General features: G+C 46.8%; 1 protein-coding gene across 6 annotated transcripts in view; it reads left to right on the top strand.

Moving 5' to 3' along the window:
* The window catches only part of ZNF280D (zinc finger protein 280D), a 629,515-nt gene that overhangs the window by 5,781 nt on the left and 598,971 nt on the right, over positions 1-24,763 (top strand). For 5 of the 6 annotated variants that reach the window (XR_010179244.1, XR_010179243.1, XM_063926147.1 and 2 more), the window contains exons 3-5: positions 17,310-17,372; positions 17,520-17,893; positions 24,184-24,301. Coding sequence is in view for 4 of the 6 variants with exons in the window: in XM_063926147.1 (XP_063782217.1) it covers positions 17,310-17,372; positions 17,520-17,893; positions 24,184-24,301 (555 nt within the window). In the remaining 2 variants the exon portion in view is untranslated. The remainder of the gene's footprint in view (positions 1-17,309; positions 17,373-17,519; positions 17,894-24,183; positions 24,302-24,763) is intronic. The other variant, XM_063926145.1, reaches the window with a different exon arrangement.

The raw sequence follows: 24,763 nt of genomic DNA, 5'->3' as shown, positions 1-24,763 counted from the left end.
TTGCCTGTAATAGTGATGTCACCCCCTAGGGGGTCGACACCTGAGTGGATGAACTGTTGGAAGGAATTACGTGACAGTGTCAGCTCTGTATAAAAGACAGTGGTTGACATGAGACAGCCGGCTACTCAGCTTGTGCCTGTCCAGACGTCTCATAGGCCGTCAGGGGCTCTAAAGCGCCCGTTACCTCAGATGGCAGATATAGACGCCGACACGGATACTGACTCCAGTGTCGACGGTGAAGAGACAAATGTGACTTCCAGTAGGGCCACACGTTACATGATTGAGGCAATGAAAAATGTTTTTCTCTAACGTCCTAGTGGATGCTGGGGACTCCGTCAGGACCATGAGGAATAGCGGCTCCGCAGGAGACAGGGCACAAAAAGTAAGCTTTTAGGATCACATGGTGTGTACTGGCTCCTCCCCCTATGACCCTCCTCCAAGCCTCAGTTAGGTTTTTGTGCCCGTCCGAGCAGGGTGCAATCTAGGTGGCTCTCTTAAAGAGTTGCTTAGAAAAAGTTTTTAGGTTCTTTATTTTCAGTGAGTCCTGCTGGCAACAGGCTCACTGCTACGAGGGACTTAGGGGAGAGAAGTGAACTCGCCTGCGTGCAGGATGGATTGGCTTCTTAGGCTACTGGACACCATTAGCTCCAGAGGGAGTCGGAACACAGGTCTCGCCCTGGGGTTCGTCCCGGAGCCGCGCCGCCGACCCCCCTTGCAGATGCTGAAGATTGAAGAGGTCCGGAACCAGGCGGCAGAAGACTTTCAGTCTTCATCAGGTAGCGCACAGCACTGCAGCTGTGCGCCATTGTTGTCAGCACACTTCACACAGCGGTCACGGAGGGTGCAGGGCGCGGGGGGGGGGGGCGCCCTGGGCAGCAATGTATAATACCTGTATGGCGAAAAATACATCACATATAGCCCTTGAGGCTATATGGTTGTATTTAACCCCTGCCAGATATCACAAACTCCGGAGAAGAAGCCCGCCGAAAAGGGGGCGGGGCCTATTCTCCTCAGCACACAGCGCCATTTTCCCTCACAGAAATGCTGGTGGGAAGGCTCCCATGCTCTCCCCTGCACTGCACTACAGAAACAGAGTTTAAACAGAGAGGGGGGGCACTGATTTGGCGATATGAATATATATTAAATGCTATAAGGGAGGAACACTTATATAAAGGTTGTCCCTGTATAATTATAGCGTTTTGGTGTGTGCTGGCAAACTCTCCCTCTGTCTCCCCAAAGGGCTAGTGGGTCCTGTCCTCTATCAGAGCATTCCCTATGTGTGTGCTGTATGTCGGTACGTGTGTGTCGACATGTATGAGGAAAATGTTGGTGAGGAGGCGGAGCAAATTGCCTGTAATGGTGATGTCACTCTCTAGGGAGTCGACACCGGAATGGATGGCTTATTTATGGAATTACGTGATAATGTCAACACGCTGCAAGCCGGTTGACGACATGAGACGGCCGGCGATCAAATTAGTACCTGTCCAGGCGTCTCAAACACCGTCAGGGGCTGTAAAACGCCCATTTACCTCAGTCGGTCGACACAGACCCAGACACGGACACTGATTTCAGTGTCGACGGTGAAGAAACAAACGTATTTTCCTTTAGGGCCACACGTTAAGGGCAATGAAGGAGGTGTTACATATTTCTGATACTACAAGTACCACAAAAAAGGGTATTATGTGGGATGTGAAAAAACTACCTGTAGTTTTTCCTGAATCAGATAAATTAAATGAAGTGTGTGATGATGCGTGGGTTTCCCCCGATAGAAAATTATTGGCGGTATACCCTTTCCCGCCAGAAGTTAGGGCGCGTTGGGAAACACCCCTTAGGGTGGATAAGGCGCTCACATGCTTATCAGAACAAGTGGCGGTACCATCTACAGATAGGGCCGTACTTAAGGAGCCAGCTGATAGGAGGCTGGAAAATATCCTAAAAAGTATACACACACATGCTGGTGTTATACTGCGACCAGCGATCGCCTCAGCCTGGATGTGCAGAGCTGAGGTGGCTTGGTCGGATTCCCTGACTAAAAATATTGATACCCTTGACAGGGACAGTATTTTATTGACTATAGAGCATTTAAAGAATGCATTTCTATATATGCGAGATGCGCAGAGGGATATTTGCACTCTGGCATCAAGAGTAAATGCGATGTCCATATCTGCAAGAAGATGTTTATGGACACGACAGTGGTCAGGTGATGCAGATTCCAAACGGCACAAAGATGTATTGCCGTATAAAGGGGAGGAGTTATTTGGGGTCGGTCCATGGGACCTGGTGGCCACGGCAACTGCTGGAAAATCCACCGTTTTTTACCCTAAGTCACATCTCTGCAGAAAAAGACACCGTCTTTTCAGCCTCAGTCCTTTCGTCCCTATAAGAGTCATATCTGCCCAGGGATAGAGGAAAGGGAAGAAGACTGCAGCAGGCAGCCCATTCCCAGGAACAGAAGCCCTCCACCGCTTCTACCAAGTTCTCAGCATGACGCTAGGACCGTACAGGACCCCTGGATCCTACAAGTAGTATCCAAGGGGTACAGATTGGAATGTCGAGACGTTTCCCCCTCGCAGGTTCCTGTAGTCTGCTGTACCAATGTCTCCCTCCGACAGGGAGGCAGTATTGAAAACAATTCACAAGCTGTATTCCCAGCAGGTGATAATAAAATTACCCCTCCTACAACAGGGAAAGGGGTATTATTCCACACTATATTGTGGTACTGAAGCCAGAAGGCTAGGTGAGACCTATTCTAAATCTGAAATATTTGAACACTTACAAAGGTTCAAATCCAGATGGAGTCACTCAGAGCAGTGATAGCGAACCGGGAAGAAGGGGACTATATGGTGTCCCGGGACATCAGGGATGCTTACCTCCATGTCCCAAAATTTGCCTTTCTCACCAGGGGTATCTCAGGTTCGTGGTACAAAACTGTCACTATCAGTTTCAGACGATGCCGTTGGATTGTCCAAGGCACCCCGGGTCCTTACCAAGGTAATGACCGAAATGAGGATTCGTCTTCAAAGAAAATGGACGACCTCCTGATAAGAACAAGGTCCAGAGAACAGTTGGAGGTCGGAGTAGCACTATCTCAAGTAGTTCTACGACAACACGGGTGGATTCTAAATATTCCAAAACCGCAGTTGTTCCGACGACACGTCTGCTGGTCCTAAGGATGATTCTGGACACAGTCCAGAAAAAGGTGTTTCTCCCAGAGGAGAAAGCCAGGGAGTTATCCGAGCTAATCGGGATCCTCCTAAAACCAGGAAAAGTGTCAGTGCATCATTGCACAAGAGTCCTGGTAAAAATGGTGGCTTATTACGAAGCGATTCCATTCGGCAGATTTCACGCAAGAACTCTTCAGTGGGATCTGCTGGACAAATGGTCCGGATCGCATCTTCAGATGCATCAGCGGATAACCCTATATCCAAGGACAAGGGTGTCTCTCCTGTGGTGATTACAGAGTGCTCATCTTCTAGAGGGCCGTAGATTCGGCATTCAGGATTGGATGCTGGTGACCACGGAGGCCAGCCTGAGAGGCTGGGGAGCAGTCACACAGGGAAAAAATTTCCAGGGAGTGTGATCAAGTCTGGAGAATTCTCTCCACATAAATATACTGGAGCTAAGAGCAAATTTATAATGCTCTAAACTTAGCAAGACCTCTGCTTCAAGGTCAGCCGGTATTGATCCAGTGGGATAACATCACGGCAGTCGCCCACGTAAACAGAAAGGGCGGCACAAGAAGCAGGAGGGCAGTGGAAAAACTGCAAGGATTTTTCGCTAGGCGGAAAATCATGTGATAGCACTGTCAGCAGTGTTCATTCCGGGAGTGGACGACTGGGAAGCAGACTTCCTCAGCAGGCACGACCTCCACCCGGGAGAGTGGGAACTTCATAGGGAAGTTTTCCGCATGATTGTGAACCGTTGGGAAAGACCAAAGGTGGACATGATGGCGTCCCGCCCGAACAAAAAACGGGACAGGTATTGCGCCAGGTCACGAGACCTTCAGGCGATAGCTGTGGATGTCCTGGTAACACCGTGGGTGTAACAGTCGGTGTATGTGTTCCCTCCTCTGCTTCTCATAACCAAGGTATTGAGAATTATAAGACATAGAGGAGTAAGAACTATACTCGTGGCTCCGGATTGGCCAAGAGAGACTTGGTACCCGGAACTTCAAGAGATGCTCATAGAGGACTAATGGCCTCAGGAGCTAAGAAGGGACTTGCTTCAGCAAGTACCATGTCTGTTCCAAGACTTACCGCGGCTGCGTTTGACGGCATGGCGGTTGAACGCCGGATTCTAAGGGAAAAGGCATTCCGGAAGAGGTCATACCTACCCTGGTCAAAGCCAGGAAGGAGGTGACCGCACAACGTTATCACCACATGTGGTGAAAATATGTTGCGTGGGTGAGGCCAGGAAGGCCCCACGAAGAAATTTCAACTAGGTCGATTTCTGCACTTCCTGAAAACAGGAGTGTCTATGAGCCTCAAATTGGGGTCCATTAAGGTTCAAGTTTCGGCCCTGTAGATTTTCTTCCAGAAAGAATTGGCTTCAGTTCCTGAAGTCCAGACATTTGTCAAGGGAGTATTGCATATACAGCCCCTTTTGTGCCTCCAGTGGCACCGTGGGATCTCAAAGTAGTGTTGGGATTCCTCAAATCATATTGGTTTGAATCGCTCAAATCTGTGGATTTGAAATATCTCACATGGAAAGTGACCATGCTGTTGGCCCTGGCCTCGGCCAGGCGATTGTCAGAATTGGCGGCTTTGTCTTACAAAAGCCCATATTTGATTTTCCATTCGGACGGGGCAGAACTGGGACTCGTCCCCAGTTTCTTCCTAAGGTGGTGTCAGCGTTTCACCTAAAACAACCTATTGTGGTGCCTGCGGCTACTAGGGACTTGGAGGACTCCAAGTTGCTAGACTTTGTCAGGGCCCTGAAAATATATGTTTCCAGGACGGCTGGAGTCAGAAAGTCTGACTTGCTGTTTATATTGTATGCACCCAAAAAGCTGGGTGCTCCTGCTTCTAAGCAGACTTGCTCGTTGGATTTGTAGTACAATTCAACTTGCACATTCTGTGGCAGGCCTGCCACAGCCAAAATCTGTAAATGCCCATTCCACAAGGAAGGTGGGCTCATCTTGGGCGGCTGCCCGAGGGGTCTCGGCTTTACAACTTTGCCGAGCAGCTACGTGGTCAGGCGGGAACACGTTTGTAAAATTCTACAAATTTGATACCCTGGCTGAGGAGGACCTGGAGTTCTCTCATTCGGTGCTGCAGAGTCATCCGCACTCTCCCGCCCGTTTGGGAGCTTTGGTATAATCCCCATGGTCCTGACGGAGTCCCCAGCATCCACTAGGACGTTAGAGAAAATAAGATTTTACTTACCGATAAATCTATTTCTCATAGTCCGTAGTGGATGCTGGGCGCCCATCCCAAGTGCGGATTGTCTGCATTACTTGTACATAATTATTGTTACAAAAATCGGGTTATTATTGTTGTGGGCCATCTTTTCAGAGGCTCCATCGTTGTTATCATACTGTTAACTGGGTTCAAATCACAGGTTGTACGGTGTGATTGGTGTGGCTGGTATGAGTCTTACCCGGGATTCAAGATCCTTCCTTATTGTGTACGCTCGTCCGGGCACAGTACCTAACTGAGGCTTGGAGGAGGGTCATAGGGGGAGGATCCAGTACACACCATGTGATCCTAAAAGCTTACTTTTTGTGCCCTGTCTCCTGCGGAGCCGCTATTCCCCATGGTCCTGACGGAGTCCCCAGCATCCACTACGGACTATGAGAAATAGATTTATCGGTAAGTAAAATCTTATTTACACATTTCTGATAATACGAGTACCACCAAAAAGGGGTATTATGTTCGGTGAGGAAAAACTACCTGTAGTTTTCCTGAATCTGAGAAATTAAATGAGGTGTGTGATGATGCGTGGGTTTCCCCCGATAACAACTGATAATTGCTAAAATGTTATTGGCATTATATCCTTTCCCGCCAGAGGTTAGGGTGCGTTGGGAAACACCCCCTAGGGTGGATAAAGCGCTCACACGCTTGTAAGAACAAGGGCTCTACCCTCTCCTGAGATGGCCGCCCTTAAGGATCCTGCTGATAGAAAGCAGGAGGGTATCCTAAAATGTATTTACACACATACTGGTGTTATACTGCGACCAGCAATCGCCTCAGCCTGGATGTGCAGTGCTGGGTTGGCGTGGTCGGATTCCCTGACTGAAAATATTGATACCCTAGATAGGGACAGTATATTATTGCCTATAGAGCATTTAAAAGATGCATTGCTATATATGCGTGATGCACAGCGGAATATTTGCCGACTGGCATCAAGTCTAAGTGCGTTGTCCATTTCTGCCAGTAGAGGGTTATGGACACGACAGTGGTCAGGTGATGCGGATTCCAAGCGGCATTTGGAAGTATTGCCTTATTAAGGGAGTTATTTGGGGTCGGTCTTTCAGACCTGGTGGCCACGGCAACAGCTGGGAAATCCACGTTTGTACCCCAGGTCGCCTCTCAACATAAGAAGACGCCGTATTATCAGGCGCAGTCTTTTCGTGGGCAAGCGGGCAAAAGGTTCCTCATTTCTGCCCCGTGACAGAGGGAGAGGAAAAAGGCTGCAGAAATCAGCCAGTTCCCAGGAACAGAAGCCCTCTCCCGCCGCTGCCAAGCCCTCAGTATGACGCTGGGGCTTTACAAGCAGAATCAGGCACGGTGGGGGCCCGTCTCAATGAATTTCAGCGCGCAGTGGGCTCACTCGCAAGTAGACCCCTGAATACTTCAGGTGATATCTCACGGGTACAAATTGGAATTCGAGACGTCTCCCCCTCGCCGTTTCCTAAAGTCGGCTTTACCGATGTCTCCTTCTGACAGGGAGGCAGTTTTGGAAGCCATTCACAAGCTGTATTCCCAGCAGGTGATAATCAAGGTACCCCTCCTGCAACAGGGAACGGGGTATTATTCCACACTGTTGTGGTACCGAAGCCGGACGGCTCGGTGAGACCGATTCTAAATCTAAAATCTTGAACACTTACATACGGAGGTTCAAATTCAAGATTGAGTCACTCAGAGCAGTGATCGCGAACCTGGAAGAAGGGGACTACATAATGTCTCGGGACATCAAGGATGCTTACCTTCATGTCCCAATTTACCCTTCTCACCAAGGGTACCTCAGGTTTATGGTACAGAACTGTCACTATCCGTTTCAGACGCTGCCGTATGGATGGTCCACGGCACCCCGGGTCTTTACCAAGGTAATGGCCGAAATGATGATACTCCTTCGAAGGAAGGGAATTTTAGTTATCCCTTACTTGGACGATTCCCTGATAAGGGTAAGATCCAGGGAACAGTTGGAGGTCGGTGTAGCACTATCTCAGGTAGTGTTGCGGCAGCGCGATGGGATTCTCAATATTCCAAAATCGCAGCTGATTCCGACGACTCGTCTTCTGTTCCTAGGGATGATCCTGGACACAGTCCAGAAAAAGGTGTTTCTCCCGGAGGAGAAAGTCAGGGAGTTATCCGAGCTAGTCGGGAACCTTCTATAACCGAGCCAAGTCTCAGTACATCAATGAAATGGTTCTGGGAAAAATGGTGGCTTCCTACGAAGCAATCTCATTCGGCAGATTCCACGCAAGAACTTTCCAGTGGGACCTGCTGGACAAATGGTCCGGGTCGCATCTTCAGATGCATCAGCGGATAACCCTGTCACCAAGCACAAGGGTGTCTCTCCTGTGGTGGTTGCAGAGTGCCGCACATTCAGGACTGGGTCCTGGTGACCACGGACATAAATATCCTGAAGCTAAGGGCCATTTACAATGCTCTAAGCTCAGCAAGACCTCTGCTTCAAGGTCACCCGGAGTTGATCCATTGGGACAACATCACGGCAGTCACCCACGTAAACAGACAGGGTGACACAAGAAGCAGGAGGGCAATGGCAGAAGCTGCAAGGATTCTTCGCTGGGCGGAAAATCATGTGATAGCACTGTCAGCAGTATTCATTCCGGGAGTGGACAACTGGGAAGCAGATTTCCTCAGCAGACACGACCTCCACCCGGGAGAGTGGGGACTTCACCCAGAAGTCTTCCACATGTTTATAAAACTCGACAAGTATTGCGCCAGGTCAAGGGACCCTCAGGCAATAGCTGTAGACGCTCTGGTAACAGTGGGTGTACCAGTCAGTGTATGTGTTCCCTCCTCTGCCTCTCATACCCAAGGTACTGAGATTGATAAGATGGAGAGGAGTAAGCACTATATTCGTGGCTCCGGATTGGCCAAGAAGGACTTGGTAACCGGAACTTCAAGAGATGCTCACGGAGGATCCGTGGCCTCTACCTCTAAGAAGGGACCTGCTCCAGCAAGGACCCTGTCTGTTCCAAGACTTACCGCGGCTGCGTTTGACGGCATGGCGGTTGAACGCCGGATCCTGAAGGAAAAAAGGCATTCCGGATGAAGTCATCCCTATCCTGATCAAAGCCAGGAAGGATGTAACCGCAAAAACATTATCACCGCAATTGGCGAAAATATGTTGCGTGGTGCGAGGCCAGTAAGGCCCGACGGTGGAAATTCAACTGGGTCGATTCCTACATTTCCTGCAAACAGGAGTGTCTATGGGCCTGAAATTGGGGTCCATTAAGGTTCAAATTTCGGCCCTGTCAAAGAACTAGCTTCAGTCCCTGAAGTTCAGACGTTTGTAAAAGGGGTACTGCATATACAGCCTCCTTTTTGTGCCTCCAGTGGCACTTTGGGATCTCAATGTTGTTTTGGGTTCCAAAAGTCACATTGGTTTGAACCACTTAAATCTGTGGAGTTAAAATATCTCACATGGAAAGTGGTCATGCTGTTGGCCCTGGCCTGGGCCAGGCGCGTGTCAGAATTGGCGGCTTTATCCTGAAATAGCCCTTATCTGATGTTCCATTCGGACAGGGCGGAATTGAGGACTCGTCCTCAGTTTCTTTCTAAGGTGGTTTCAGCGTTTCACCTGAACCAACCTATTTGTGGTGCCTGCGGCTACTAGGGACTTGGAGGACTCCAAGTTGCTAGACGTTGTCAGGGCCCTGAAAATATATGTTTCCAGGAGGGCTGGAGTCAGGAAATCTGACTCGCTGTTTATCCTGTATGCACCCAACAAGCTGGGTGCTCCTGCTTCTAAGCAGACTATTGCTCGTTGGATTTGTAGTACAATTCAGCTTGCACATTCTGTGGCAGGCCTGCCACAGCCAAAAATCTGTAAATGCCCACTCCACAAGGAAGGTGGGCTCATCTTGGGCGGCTGCCCGAGGGGTCTCGGCTTTACAACTTTGCCGAGCAGCTACTTGGTCAGGAGCAAATACGTTTGTAAAATTCTACAAAATTGATATCCTGGCTGAGGAGGACCTGGAGTTCTCTCATTTGGGGCTGCAGAGTCATCCGCACTCTCCCGCCCGTTTGGGAGCTTTGGTATAATCCCCATGGTCCTTACGGAGTCCCCAGCATCCACTTAGGACGTTAGAGAAAATAAGAATTTACTTACCGATAATTCTATTTCTCATAGTCCGTAGTGGATGCTGGGCGCCCATCCCAAGTGCGGATTGTCTGCAATACTTGTACATAGTTATTGTTACAAAAATCGGGTTATTATTGTTGTGAGCCATCTTTCAGAGGCTCCTCTGTTATCATGCTGTAAACTGGGTTCAGATCACAGGTTATACGGTGTGATTGGTGTGGCTGGTATGAGTCTTACCCGGGATTCAAAATCCTTCCTTATTGTGTACGCTCGTCCGGGCACAGTATCCTAACTGAGGCTTGGAGGAGGGTCATAGGGGGAGGAGCCAGTGCACACCAGATAGTCCTAAAGCTTTCTTTAGATGTGCCCAGTCTCCTGCGGAGCCGCTATTCCCCATGGTCCTTACGGAGTCCCCAGCATCCACTACGGACTATGAGAAATAGAATTATCGGTAAGTAAATTCTTATTTTCGGTGTGGAATTATTTGAACACAAATGCGGACAACAGGTGTCAAGCCGTGTGTTGCCTTTGTCAAGCTGTAATAAGTAGGGGTAAGGACGTTAACCACCTCGGAACATTCTCCCTTATACGTCACCTGCAGCGCATTCATCATAAGTCAGTGACAAATTCAAAAACTTTGGATGACAGCGGAAGCAGTCCACTGACCACTAAATCCCTTCCTCTTGTAACCAAGCTCCTGCAAACCACACCATCAACTCCCTCAGTGTCAATTTCCTCCTTACACAGGAAAGCCAATAGTCCTGCAGGCCATGTCACTGGCAAGTCTGATAGTCCTCTCCTGCCTGGGATTCCTCCGATGCATCCTTGAGTGTAACGCCTCCTGCTGCTGGCGCTGCTGTTGTTGCTGCTGGGAGTCGATCGTCATCCCAGAGGGGAAGTCGGAAGACCACTTGTACTACTTCCAGTAAGCAATTGACTGTCCAACAGTCCTTTGCGAGGAAGATGAAATATCACAGCAGTCATCCTGCTGCAAAGCGGATAACTCAGGCCATGGCAGCCTGGGCGGTGAGAAACGTGTTTCCGTTATCCACCGTTAATTCACAGGCAACTACAGACTTGATTGAGGTACTGTGTCCCCGGTACCAAATACCATCTAGGTTCCATTTCTCTAGGCAGGCGATACCGAAAATGTACACAGACGTCAGAAAAAGAGTCACCAGTGTCCTAAAAAATGCAGTTCTACCCAATGTCCACTTAACCACGGACATGTGGACAAGTGGAGCAGGGCAGACTCAGGACTATATGACTGTGACAGCCCACTGGGTAGATGTATTGCCTCCCGCAGCAAGAACAGCAGCGGCGGCACCAGTAGCAGCATCTCGCAAACGCCAACTCGTTCCTAGGCAGGCTACGCTTTGTATAACCGCTTTCCAGAAGAGGCACACAGCTGACAACCTCTTACGGAAACTGAGGAACATCATCGCAGAATGGCTTACCCCAAATGGACTCTCCTGGGGATTTGTGACATCTGACAACGCCAGCAATATTGTGCGTGCATTACATCTGGGCAAATTCCAGCACGTCCCGTGTTTTGCACATACATTGAATTTGGTGGTGCAGAATTATTTAAAAAACGACAGGGGCGTGCAAGAGATGCTGTCGGTGGCCCGAAGAGTTGCGGGCCACTTTCGGCATTCAGCCACCGCGTGCCGAAGACTGGAGCACCAGCAAACAGTCCTGAACCTGCCCTGCCATCATCTGAAGCAAGAGGTGGTAACGAGGTGGAATTCAACCCTCTATATGCTTCAGAGGATGGAGGAGCAGCAAAAGGCCATTCAAGCCTATAGATCTGCCTACGATATAGGCAAAGGAGGGGGAATGCACCGTACTCAAGCGCAGTGGAGAATGATTTCAACGTTGTGCAAGGTTCTGCAACCCTTTGAACTTGCCACACGTGAAGTCAGTTCAGACACTACCAGCCTGAGTCAGATCTGCAGAAGAAGCTGGAGACATTGAAGGAGGAGCTAAAACAGAGCGATTCCGCTAGGCATGTGGGACTTGTGGATGGAGCCCTTAATTCGCTTAACCAGGATTCAATGGTGGTCAATCTGTTGAAATCAGAGCACTACATTTTGGCCACCGTGCTCGATCCTAGATTTAAAACCTACGTTGGATCTCTCTTTCCGGCAGACACAAGTCTGCAGAGGTTCAAAGACCTGCTGGTGAGAAAATTGTCAAGTCAAGCGGAACGTGACCCGTCAACAGCTCCTCCTTCACATTCTCCCGCAACTGGGGGAGCAAGGAAAAGGCTAAGAATTCCGAGCCCACCCGCTGGCGGTGATGCAGGGCAGTCTGGAGCGAGTGCTGACATCTGGTCCGGACTGAAGGACCTGCCAACGATTACTGACATGTCGTCTACTGTCACTGCATATGATTCTCTCACCATTGAAAGAATGGTGGAGGATTATATGAGTGACCGCATACAAGTAGGCACGTCAGACAGTCCGTACGTATACTGGCAGGAAAAAGAGGCAATTTGGAGGCCCTTGCAGAAACTGGCTTTATTTTACCTAAGTTGCCCACCTTCCAGTGTGTACTCCGAAAGAGTGTTCACCTTGTCAGCAATCGGTGTACGAGGTTACTTCCAGAAAATGTGGAGAAGATGATGTTCATCAAAATGAATTATAATCAATTCCTCCGTGGAGACATTCACCAGTAATTGCCTCCAGAAAGTACACAGGGACCTGAGATGGTGGATTCCAGTGGGGACGAATTAATAATCTGTGAGGAGGGGGATGTACACAGTGAAAGGGGTGAGGAATCGGACGATGAGGAGGAGGTGGACATCTTGCCTCTGTAGAGCCAGTTTGTGCAAGGAGAGATTGCTTCTTTTTTGGTGGGGGCCCAAACCAACCAGTCATTTCAGTCACAGATGTGTGGCAGACCCTGTCGCTGAAATTATGGGTTTGTTAAAGTGTGCATGTCCTGTTTATACAAAATAAGGGTGGGTGGGAGGGCCCAAGGACAATTCCATCTTGCACCTCTTTTTTCTTTGCATCATGTGCTGTTTGGGGACTATTTTTTTGAAGTGCCATCCTGTCTGACACTGCAGTGCCACTCCTAGATGGGCCAGGTGTTTGTGTCGGCCACTTGGGTCGCTTAGCTTAGTCATCCAGCGTCCTCGGTGCAAATTTTAGGACTAAAAATAATATTGGGAGGTGTTCAGAATAGACTGAAAATGAGTGGAAATTATGGTTATTGAGGTTAATAATACTATGGGATCAAAATGACCCCCAAATTCTATGATTTAAGCAGTTTTTGAGGGGTTTTTGTAAAAAAACACCCGAATCCAAAACACACCCGAATCCGACAAAAAACTTTCAGGGAGGTTTTGCCAAAACGCGTCCGAATCCAAAACACGGCCGCGGAACCGAATCCAAAACCAAAACACAAAACCCGAAAAATGTCCGGTGCACATCACTAGTTTTTGGTCACCTCCCTGACTAGAGCCCTTCTCCCCCGATCACTCAGTTTAGACGGTCGGCCAGCTCTAGGAAGAGTCCTGATGGTTCCGAACTTCCTACATTTACGGATGATGGAGGCCACTGTGCTCATTGGGACCTTCAAAGCAGCAGATATTTTTCTGTACCCTTCCCCAGATTTGTGCCTCGAGACAATCCTGTCTCGGAGGTCTACAGACAAATCCTTTTACTTCATGCTTGGTTTGTGCTCGGACATGCACTGTCAAGTGTGGGACCGTATATAGGCCCTCATTCCGAGTTGTTCGCTCGCTAGCTGCTTTTAGCAGCATTGCACACGCTAAGCCACCGCCCTCTGGGAGTGTATCTTAGCTTAGCATAATTGCGAACGAAAGATTCACAAAATTGCGAATAGAAATTTCTTAGCAGTTTCTGAGTAGCTCGACACTTACTCTGCCACTGCGATCAGTTCAGTCAGTTTCGTTCCTGGTTTGACGTCTCAAACACACCCAGCGTTCGCCCAGGCACTCCCCCGTTTCTCCAGCCACTCCCGCGTTTTTCCCAGAAACGGCAGCGTTTTTCACACACCCATAAAACTGCCAGTTTCCGCCCAGAAACACCCACTTCCTGTCAATCACACTCCGATCACCAGAACGAAGAAAAATCCTCGTAATGCCGTGAGTAAAATACCTAACTGTTGAGTAAAATAACTAAGCGCATGCGCTCTGCGAACATTGCGCATGCGCAGTAAGCGACTAATCGCAATATAGAGAAAATCGGCAACGAGCGAACAACTCGGAATGAGGGCCATAGACAGGTGTGTGACTTTTCAATCATTTCCAAACAACTGAATTTACCACAGGTGGACTCCAATTAAGCTGTAGGAACATCTCAAGGATGATCAGTGGAAACAGGATGCACCGGAGTTCAATTTTTAGCACTTCATGGCAAAGGCTGTGAATATTAATGTACATGTGATTGTATTAGTTTTTTATTTTTAATAAAGTTGCAAAAATCTGAAACTTATTTCACGTCATTATGGGGTATTGTGTGTAGAGTTTCGAGGGGGGGGGGGGGGGGGGGGGAATAAATGTATTCCATTTTGGAATAAGGCTGTAACATAGCAATGCGGAAAAAGTGACGCGCTGTGAATACTTTCTGGATACACTGTATTATTTACAATCTGGAAAAAAAATACTATGAGGGTAAGACACCCCTAGGGGCGGGAAGGGGGTGACACACAATAATCCATAGTTGTCGGGAATGCTGAGATGAATATTGACGAGCCATAAGGAGAACGAGACGCTAACCAAGGAGACCTTACATATTTAACATACAGTGTGCGGAGCTTGGCTTGTCATCCCAGCATTTACAGCACTGAGCAGGGCAGAGAAAGAGGCGGATTATTCTCGGCGCCAGCCTTTTGACAGATTGGCAGTGGTGGGCGGAGCATGTCCTGTTTGTCTAATTACTGATCTTCTGTGCTAAACTAACCAGTTAACTTTAGGTATATCCCGTTGTGAAAATAAGACGCAGAGACTACAGATTCTCTTACAATAAAGCTAGTATGTAATAAAATGGAACAGTCCCAGGCTGTAGTAAAAATGTACGCTTAAACCTTTCTCTGAGTGTTGGGCACAGTGTGAAGTAAAATGTACATAAAAAGTTACTTGTATATACTGTATATTAAATAATTGATCTTACCTTATCTTAGGTGGTCTGTTGGGGAGTCTATTAAAGCAGCTCACACGTCCAAATAGTCCCCATTATTATTATTATTATTATTATTATTATTATTATTATTATTATTATTATTATCATCCTTTATTTATGTGGCGCCGCGAGGGTTCCGCAGCGCCCAATTACAGAGTACATAAATAATCAAACCGGAAAACAGCAACTTACAGTTGATGACAGTATAGGACAAGTACAGGGTAAATAAACATAGTTACATCAGCAGATGACACTGGAATAAGTATCAGGTGGCAGAAGACTGCTGGAGTTGATGCAGTTGAAGATTATTAAAGTAAGAAAGGATAAGCACATGAGGGAAGCGTTGAGATCCCCAAGGATCAGCCATCTTTAATTCTCCATAATTAGTCCAGCAACAGTGTGTAATTCCTTGTCATCAGCAATGCATCATAGAAAAAATGGGGCACTCTAGTTTGAAAAAATGGAGTCTTCTCTTTCTGTCAACATTTTTGAGGATCAGGAGAAGATCTCCCCGAGCTTGGCTTCCAATAATTAAGGAGCTTGTTTATTAGAGAGAGGGGTCCCCACTTAGTAACTGGGAGAAAATGTTTCTATGCACTGTGGAAAACATATGTTTACTATATATAGACGATGATGTTATAGGGCACCTAGCGCACTAATAACTGTCGCTGCAAAAATGGGGCTGCCCACATTTTAAAGAGAAAATACCACAAAATGATCAATAAGTGTATTCATTTTTAATCGGCGGGTCAAAAACAGTAGTCGCATTATTGTGCTTCACTGGTTTGCGATCCAAAATATTGTATTAATTTAATTAAGGCCCCCATGCATCAGCAGTCATTTGGGGCAATTTGGCGTTTTGCAAATTGCGCAAATAAATCTGTCAAAGTTAGCATTTGGGCAAAACCATGTTGCACTGCAGGTGGGGCAAATGAAATGTGCAGAGAGATAGATTTCGGTAGGTTATTTTGTTTCTGTGCAGGGTAAATACTAGCTGCTTTATTTTTACATTTTTTGCAATTTAGATTTGTTTGAACACACCTTACCCAAAACTAAATCTCTCTGCATGTGTTACATCTGCCCCACCTGCAGTGCAGCATCGTTTTGCCAAATAGCTAACTCTTTGGTTTGCTAAAAAATCTGATTAACCTTCGTTATGGGATTCACAGATCGCAGATTCTGACCAAAAATCGATTTGGATTTTTAATTCAGGTCTTTCAGGATGTTCAAGTTCACAGATCAGTTGGGGCTATAGATTACTAGTGCATGGTAACAATCAGCAGACTGTTTCTAGTTAACTGATGAGCCTTTCAAGATTTGCAGATCTATATTTGGTTAAAATGATCTGCAAATCACTGAAAAGTATCTAATGTATGTGTGCAGATTGGTAAATCTTTAAAGTTGGGTGGGGGGCATCACAGAATCTGTGAATTACATTTTTTGTGATTCCTCATGTATAGAGGCCTTTACTTTGACAGCTATGCTGTCTTGAACTTGCCCTTTACTAAATCGCAGTATATGGTCTGAGACCGTTTTAAACCATCAGCAACTTGAATGTGGGATTGGCCAGTAACCCATTTATGTGAAAGATAATGACTTAATTCAAGAGGGCAGAAGCAGTTCATTATTAATATGTGTTTGCCATGGGACCGGTATGTGTTACCGGCAGATGGGATTCCGGCTGTCAGTATACAGACAGCGGCATCTCGCCTATCGGAATCCTGGCAGTGAATCAGCTCGCCTTGCTTTGGGCACGGTGGCTCACTACTTTCGACGCAGGCTATATTCCCACTCGGTTGATAGTGTGGACCCACCAACTGAGTGGGAATATCCTGCTGTGTTTGGGAATCCGAATGTCGGTGTTTCACCGGCTGTCAAGATTCCGGTAGCCGGTATATTAACTGCATCCCTTTGCCATTTGCCAGGGTGGAGTGTGCAAAAAAAGGAATAACCAGTGGTATTAGTTCTGATACACCAAATAAAGATCCTTTTGTATGAATATCTGTTTCTGTATGTATTGCAATGCTTTACTAGTTCTAATCTTACTACAGCATACAGTGTAATGAGTTGAACAGCATTGTCCCAGTTGGGTTTATAGTGTATCATGGAATGGCCTGGTAAAAGTGTTAAAGGAAGACTGTATTGCTGAAACTTTGCCTCTGCAAAAAAGCCTGAAACGGTTAGACAGGACTTCTTATAAATTCACTGCAGCTTTGCTGATTTCTACATAGGATTAGAGTGAATTTTAAATATTCATTGTACCCTAGATTTGTTTTCTTATCAAAAGTTTTTCTTACTCTTTTACATGTCTCTAAATATATTTGTTTTTATAGAAGTCATTAATAACCCAAAGGTATGTGATTTATATATTTGTAAGTTTAATCATTGAGCATATTCCTATTTTGGTAGTTGTTTTTCACCCATCTCTAGAGAGATTTAATACAAAATTACATAGTTGGTCAAATGCATAATGTACTGTACATTGGAAAGTTAATATATACGAAAACATAATCTGATAACCTGCTAAGCTTACTGTATGTAAATGGTATTTGGTGTTTATTTGCCATTCATATTGGGGAAAATTATAATTTTTACTTGTTTTATTTATTTTTCTGGTTTCAAAATTAGCTAAAACATAAATGCATTTGCTCTTTTTAACAGATAATACACCTGTAGCCAAGCCTGGTCCATCTGCACAGGTTGAGAATGGGACGCCTACTAGAGGTAATTATTAATATTTTATTTAAATCTTATATTTATTATTATTATTTATTATTTATTATTATAATAATATATATATATATATATATATATATATATATATATATATAATTATATAAAGAAAAATATGTTGCTTTTTATTTATTTCAGATTTCTCTTTTGTAGGAGTCAATACATTTCAGACATTAAGCAACCACTACAAGCCCCCTGCTGCAACACATTCCGTTACTCAACCAATGTCACCTATGTATCTGCCTATTACTAGACCGGTTACCAGTTCTGCTGTTGTTCAACCACTGCCAAGGCCCATTGGCATGCAAGAGCCAATAAGGAGACCCCTCACTGGATGTTTACCAGCACAGCAACCGCCTAGGCCAAATCTAATTATGCAGCCGGCTTGTAGGCCTATGACCTTTACGTCAAACACTCAGCCAGTATGTCGAAACGTCACATTTCCTACATTGTCACAACCAGCTCTTAGACCTGTTGCCACCATCACTGCACAGCCAGTAATATTAAATCAGGTAACCTCTTACTATTTTATTAGCAAGTTCTATATATAGAATAAATTGGTTTGCATGTAATGGCCTTTTTTGTGACTTTTTGAATGTTTTATAGAACAATACAACTTTAGTGTACAAACCTAGTTTCATGAGCCGTGCTTGTGTTTTTTTTTTTTTTTTTAACAATAGTTTCTCTGACGTCCTAGTGGATGCTGGGGACTCCGTCAGGACCATGGGGATTAGCGGCTCCGCAGGAGACAGGGCACAAAAATAAAGCTTTAGGATCAGGTGGTGTGCACTGGCTCCTCCCCCTATGACCCTCCTCCAAGCCTCAGTTAGGTTTTTGTGCCCGTCCGAGCAGGGTGCAATCTAGGTGGCTCTCCTAAAGAGCTGCTTAGAAAAAGTTTTTAGGTTTTTTATTTTACAGTGAGTCCTGCTGGCAACAGGCTCACTGCAACGAGGGACTTAGGGGAGAAGAAGTGAACTCGCCTGCGTGCAGGATGGATTGGCTTCTTAGGCTACTGGACACCATTAGCTCCAGAGGGATCGAACACAGGCCCAGCCATGGAGTCCGGTCCCGGAGCCGCACCGCCGACCCCCTTGCAGATGCCGAAAAGTGAAGAGGTCCAGAAACCGGCGGCAGAAGACTTTTCAGTCTTCATGAGGTAGCGCACAGCACTGCAGCTGTGCGCCATTGTTGTCACACACTTCACACCAGCGGTCACGGAGGGTGCAGGGTGCTGCAGGGGGCGCCCTGGGCAGCAATGAGAATACCTTGTTCTGGCTAAAAAATACATCACATATAGCCCCTGGGGCTATATGGATGTATTTAACCCCTGCCAGGTCTCACAAACTCCGGAGAAGAGCCCGCCGAAATAGGGGGCGGGGCCTATCTCCTCAGCACACAGCGCCATTTTCCTGCTCGGCTCCGCTGCGAGGAAGGCTCCCAGGACTCTCCCCTGCACTGCACTACAGAAACAGGGTAAAACAGAGGGGGGGGGGCACTTTTTTGGCGTTTTTTGATATATATTAAGCTGCTATAAGGGAGACAAAACATCTATAGGGTTGTTCCTATATATATATATATATATATATATATATATATATATATATATATATATATATATATATATATATATATATATATATAGCGCTTGGGTGTGTGCTGGCAAACTCTCCCTCTGTCTCCCCAAAGGGCTAGTGGGGTCCTGTCTTCGATAAGAGCATTCCCTGTGTGTCTGCTGTGTGTCGGTACGTGTGTGTCGACATGTATGAGGACGATGTTGGTGTGGAGGCGGAGCAATTGCCGGTAATGGTGATGTCACCCCCTAGGGAGTCGACACCGGAATGGATGGCTTTGTTTATGGAATTACGTGATAATGTCAGCACATTACAAAAATCAGTTGACGACATGAGACGGCCGGTAAACCAGTTAGTACCTGTACAGGCGTCTCAGACACCGTCAGGGGCTGTAAAACGCCCTTTACCTCAGTCGGTCGACACAGACCCAGACACGGACACCGAATCTAGTGTCGACGGTGAAGAAACAAACGTATTTTCCAGTAGGGCCACACGTTATATGATCACGGCAATGAAGGAGGCTTTACATATCTCTGATACTGCATGTACCACAAAAAGGGGTATTATGTGGGGTCTGAAAAAACTACCTGTAGTTTTTCCTGAATCAGACGAATTGAATGAAGTGTGTGATGAAGCGTGGGTTAACCCCGATAGAAAACTGCTAATTTCAAAAAAGTTATTGGCATTATATCCTTTCCCGCCAGAGGTTAGGGCGCGCTGGGAAACACCCCCTAGGGTGGATAAGGCGCTCACACGCTTATCAAAACAAGTGGCGTTACCGTCTCCTGAAACGGCCGCCCTCAAGGATCCAGCGGATAGGAGGCTGGAAACTACCCCGAAAAGTATATACACTCATACTGGTGTTATACTGCGACCAGCCATCGCCTCTGCATGGATGTGCAGTGCTGGGGTGGTTTGGTCGGATTCCCTGACTGAAAATATTGATATCCTAGATAGGGACAGTATTTTATTGACTTTAGAGCAATTAAAGGATGCTTTTCTTTATATGCGAGATGCTCAGAGGGATATTTGCACTCTGGCATCGAGAGTAAGTGCGATGTCCATATCTGCCAGAAGAAGTTTATGGAAGCGACAATGGTCAGGTGATGCGGATTCCAAACGGCATATGGAAGTATTGCCGTATAAGGGGGAGGAATTATTTGGGGTCGGTCTATCGGATTTGGTGGCCACGGCAACAGCCGGGAAATCCACCTTTTTACCTCAGGTCCCCTCCCAACAGAAAAAGACACCGTCTTTTCAGCCGCAGTCCTTTCGTTCCTATAGGAACAAGCGGGCGAAAGGACAGTCATATTTGCCCCGAGGCAAAGGAAAGGGTAAGAGAGTGCACCAAGCAGCTTCTTCCCAGGAGCAGAAGCCCCCCCCGGCTTCTGCAAAGCCCTCAGCATGACGTTGGGGCTTTACAAGCGGACTCAGGGGCGGTGGGGGGTCGACTCAAGAATTTCAGCGCACAGTGGGCTCACTCACAGGTGGACCCCTGGATACTGCAGATAGTATCTCAGGGTTACAGGTTGGAATTCGAGAAGTCTCCCCCTCGCCGGTTCCTAAAGTCTGCTCTGCCAACGTCTCCCTCAGACAGGGCGACGGTATTGGAAGCCTTTCACAAGCTGTATTCTCAGCAGGTGATAGTCAAGGTACCCCTCCTACAACAGGGAAAGGGGTATTATTTCACACTATTTGTGGTACCGAAGCCGGACGGCTCAGTAAGACCTATTCTAAATCTGAAATCTTTGAACCTGTACATACAAAAATTCAAGTTCAAGATGGAGTCACTCAGAGCAGTGATAGCGAATCTGGAAGAAGGGGACTTTATGGTGTCCCTGGACATCAAGGATGCTTACCTGCATGTCCCAATTTGCCCTTCACATCAAGGGTACCTCAGGTTCGTGGTGCAAAACTGTCATTATCAGTTTCAGACGCTGCCGTTTGGATTGTCCACGGCACCTCGGGTCTTTACCAAGGTAATGGCCGAAATTATGTTTCTTCTGCGAAGAAAAGGCGTATTAATTATCCCTTACTTGGACGATCTCCTGATAAGGGCAAGGTCCAGGGAACAGCTGGGGGACGTAGTAGCACTAACCCAAGTAGTGCTGCAACAGCACGGGTGGATTCTGAATTTTCCAAAATCTCAATTGACCCCGACGACACGTCTGCTGTTCCTGGGAATGATTCTGGACACGGTTCAGAAAAAGGTGTTTCTTCCGGAGGAGAAAGCCAGGGAGTTATCCGAACTTGTCAGGAACCTCCTAAAACCAGGGAAAGTGTCTGTGCATCAATGCACAAGAGTCCTGGGAAAGATGGTGGCTTCTTACGAAGCGATTCCATTCGGCAGATTCCACGCAAGAACTTTTCAGTGGGATCTGCTGGACAAATGGTCCGGATCGCATCTGCAGATGCATCAGCGGATAACCTTATCGCCACGGACAAGGGTGTCTCTTCTGTGGTGGTTGCAGAGTGCTCATCTGTTAGAGGGCCGCAGATTCGGCATACAGGACTGGGTCCTGGTGACCACGGATGCCAGTCTGAGAGGCTGGGGAGCGGTCACACAGGGAAGAAACTTAAAGGGAGTATGGTCAAGCCTGGAGATGTCTCTTCACATAAATATACTGGAGCTAAGAGCGATTTACAATGCTCTAAGCCTGGCAAAACCCCTGCTTCAGGGTCAGCCGGTGTTGATCCAGTCGGACAACATCACGGCAGTCGCCCACGTAAACAGACAGGGCGGCACAAGAAGCAGGAGAGCAATGGCAGAAGCTGCAAGGATTCTTCGCTGGGCGGAAGGTCATGTGATAGCACTGTCAGCAGTGTTCATTCCGGGAGTGGACAACTGGGAAGCAGACTTCCTCAGCAGACACGATCTACACCCGGGAGAGTGGGGACTTCATCCAGAAGTCTTCCACATGATTGTGAACCGTTGGGAAAAACCAAAGGTGGACATGATGGCGTCTCGCCTCAACAAAAAACTGGACAGGTATTGCGCCAGGTCAAGAGACCCTCAGGCAATAGCTGTGGACGCTCTGGTAACACCGTGGGTGTTCCAGTCAGTGTATGTGTTTCCTCCTCTGCCTCTCATACCAAAAGTACTGAGAATTATACGGCAAAGGGGAGTAAGAACGATACTCGTGGCTCCGGATTGGCCAAGAAGAACTTGGTACCCGGAACTTCAGGAGATGCTCACGGAAGATCCGTGGCCTCTACCTCTAAGACGGGACCTGCGGCTGCGTTTGACGGCATGGCGGTTGAACGCCGAATTCTAAGGGAAAAAGGCATTCCGGAAGAGGTCATTCCTACACTGGTAAAAGCCAGGAAGGAGGTGACTGCACAACATTATCACCGCATTTGGAGAAAATATGTTGCGTGGTGTGAGGCCAGGAAGGCCCCCACGGAGGAATTTCAATTGGGTCGATTCCTACATTTCCTGCAAACAGGATTGTCTATGGGCCTCAAATTGGGGTCCATTAAGGTTCAAATTTCGGCCCTGTCGATTTTCTTCCAGAAAGAATTGGCTTCAGTTCCTGAAGTCCAGACTTTTGTAAAAGGAGTACTACATATACAGCCCCCGGTTGTGCCCCCAGTGGCTCCGTGGGACCTTAATGTAGTTTTGGATTTTCTCAAATCACATTGGTTTGAGCCACTCAAATCGGTGGATTTGAAATATCTTACATGGAAAGTAACCATGCTACTGGCCCTGGCTTCAGCCAGGAGAGTGTCAGAATTGGCGGCTTTATCGTATAAAAGCCCATATCTGATTTTCCATTCGGACAGGGCAGAACTGCGGACGCGTCCTCATTTTCTGCCTAAGGTGGTGTCAGCGTTTCACCTGAACCAGCCTATTGTGGTGCCTGCGGCTACTAGCGATTTGGAGGATTCCAAGTTGCTGGACGTTGTCAGGGCATTGAAAATATATATTTCAAGGACGGCTGGAGTCAGAAAATCTGACTCGCTGTTTATACTGTATGCACCCAACAAGCTGGGTGCTACTGCTTCTAAGCAGACGATTGCTCGTTGGATTTGTAGCACAATTCAACTTGCACATTCTGTGGCAGGCCTGCCACAGCCTAAATCTGTCAAGGCCCATTCCACAAGGAAGGTGGGCTCATCCTGGGCGGCTGCCCGAGGGGTCTCGGCATTACAACTCTGCCGAGCAGCTACGTGGTCGGGGGAGAACACGTTTGTAAAATTCTACAAATTTGATACCCTGGCTAAAGAGGACCTGGAGTTCTCTCATTCAGTGCTGCAGAGTCATCCGCACTCTCCCGCCCGTTTGGGAGCTTTGGTATAATCCCCATGCTCCTGACGGAGTCCCTAGCATCCACTAGGACGTCAGAGAAAATAAGATTTTACTTACCGACAAATCTATTTCTCGTAGTCCGTAGTGGATGCTGGGCGCCCATCCCAAGTGCGGATTATCTGCAATACTTGTACATAGTTATTGTTACAAAAAAATCGGGTTGTTATTGTTGTGAGCCGTCTGTTCAGAGGCTCCTACGTTTGTCATACTGTTAACTGGGTTCAGATCACAAGTTGTACGGTGTGATTGGTGTGGCTGGTATGAGTCTTACCCGGGATTCAAAATCCTTCCTTATTGTGTACGCTCGTCCGGGCACAGTATCCTAACTGAGGCTTGGAGGAGGGTCATAGGGGGAGGAGCCAGTGCACACCACCTGATCCTAAAGCTAAATTTTTGTGCCCTGTCTCCTGCGGAGCCGCTAATCCCCATGGTCCTGACGGAGTCCCCAGCATCCACTACGGACTACGAGAAATAGATTTATCGGTAAGTAAAATCTTATTTTTTTATTAAGAATACATAGAAACAGGTCTAATAAACACCAGTATACAATGATAAGAAGGATAATAGTCCTGAAAACAGCAGGACAATATTGAACATACAAATGGTATAGTCAACAATTTATTCTATTTTTTTCAACCATAAACCGTAAAACAATAGAAGGGTAAAAAAAGAATAGGGAAGAGGAACGGAAGAGAGACTGGAAAAAGGGGGCCCGGAGGAGGCGGCCAATTGATGGAGTGGAAGTACCAAGACTAGTTCTAGTGGGATAGAGATACTAGCCAGAATATATAAATCTCAAAACATGCATAAGCTGGAAACCATCATTCCCAGACCTTGTCGATTCTATCTACTTTACCATGAAGTGTATAAGTTATCTTTCCCATACTAGTAATAAGCCAAATCTGTTTGTTTTGTTTTACAGGGTTACATTGTGAACTCGCCCCAAGTTTCATCTAATAATTCTCCTAATGTAATGTATGCTTTGCGACAGAGTACTCCATTATCACAATACCAAAGTGTGCAAACAATCACCACAACAGGTTTGATTTTATTTCAGTTATTTTTCATCATGGTTTAATATTATACATCTTGCGTAGCTAATCAGAAGGTGTATTATATATGCCCCAAAGAGGCTGTAGGCAACTCTCAGTGCAAAAGCATGTCCGCAGGCACTGGATGGCAGCTGCTGGAGCACAGTTAGGTCTGTTAATGTACGGGAGATACAGGTTGAGTATCCCATATCCAAATATTCCGAAATACGGAATATTCCGAAATACGGACTTTTTTGAGGTAGAGTGAGATAGTGAATCCTTTGTTTTTTGATGGCTCAATGTACACAAACTTTGTTTAATACACAAAGTTATTAATAATATTGTATTAAATGGCCTTCAGGCTGTGTGTATAAGGTGTATATGAAACATAAATGAATTGTGTGAATGTAGACACACTTTGTTTAATGCACAAAGTTATAAAAAATATTGGCTAAAATGACCTTCAGGCTG

Source organism: Pseudophryne corroboree, chromosome 6 (genome assembly GCF_028390025.1).
Source record: "Pseudophryne corroboree isolate aPseCor3 chromosome 6, aPseCor3.hap2, whole genome shotgun sequence".
NCBI classification, from domain to species: domain Eukaryota; kingdom Metazoa; phylum Chordata; class Amphibia; order Anura; family Myobatrachidae; genus Pseudophryne; species Pseudophryne corroboree.
Note: the sequence above shows the minus strand (reverse complement) of the source record. Positions and strands in the feature narration are given on the sequence as shown.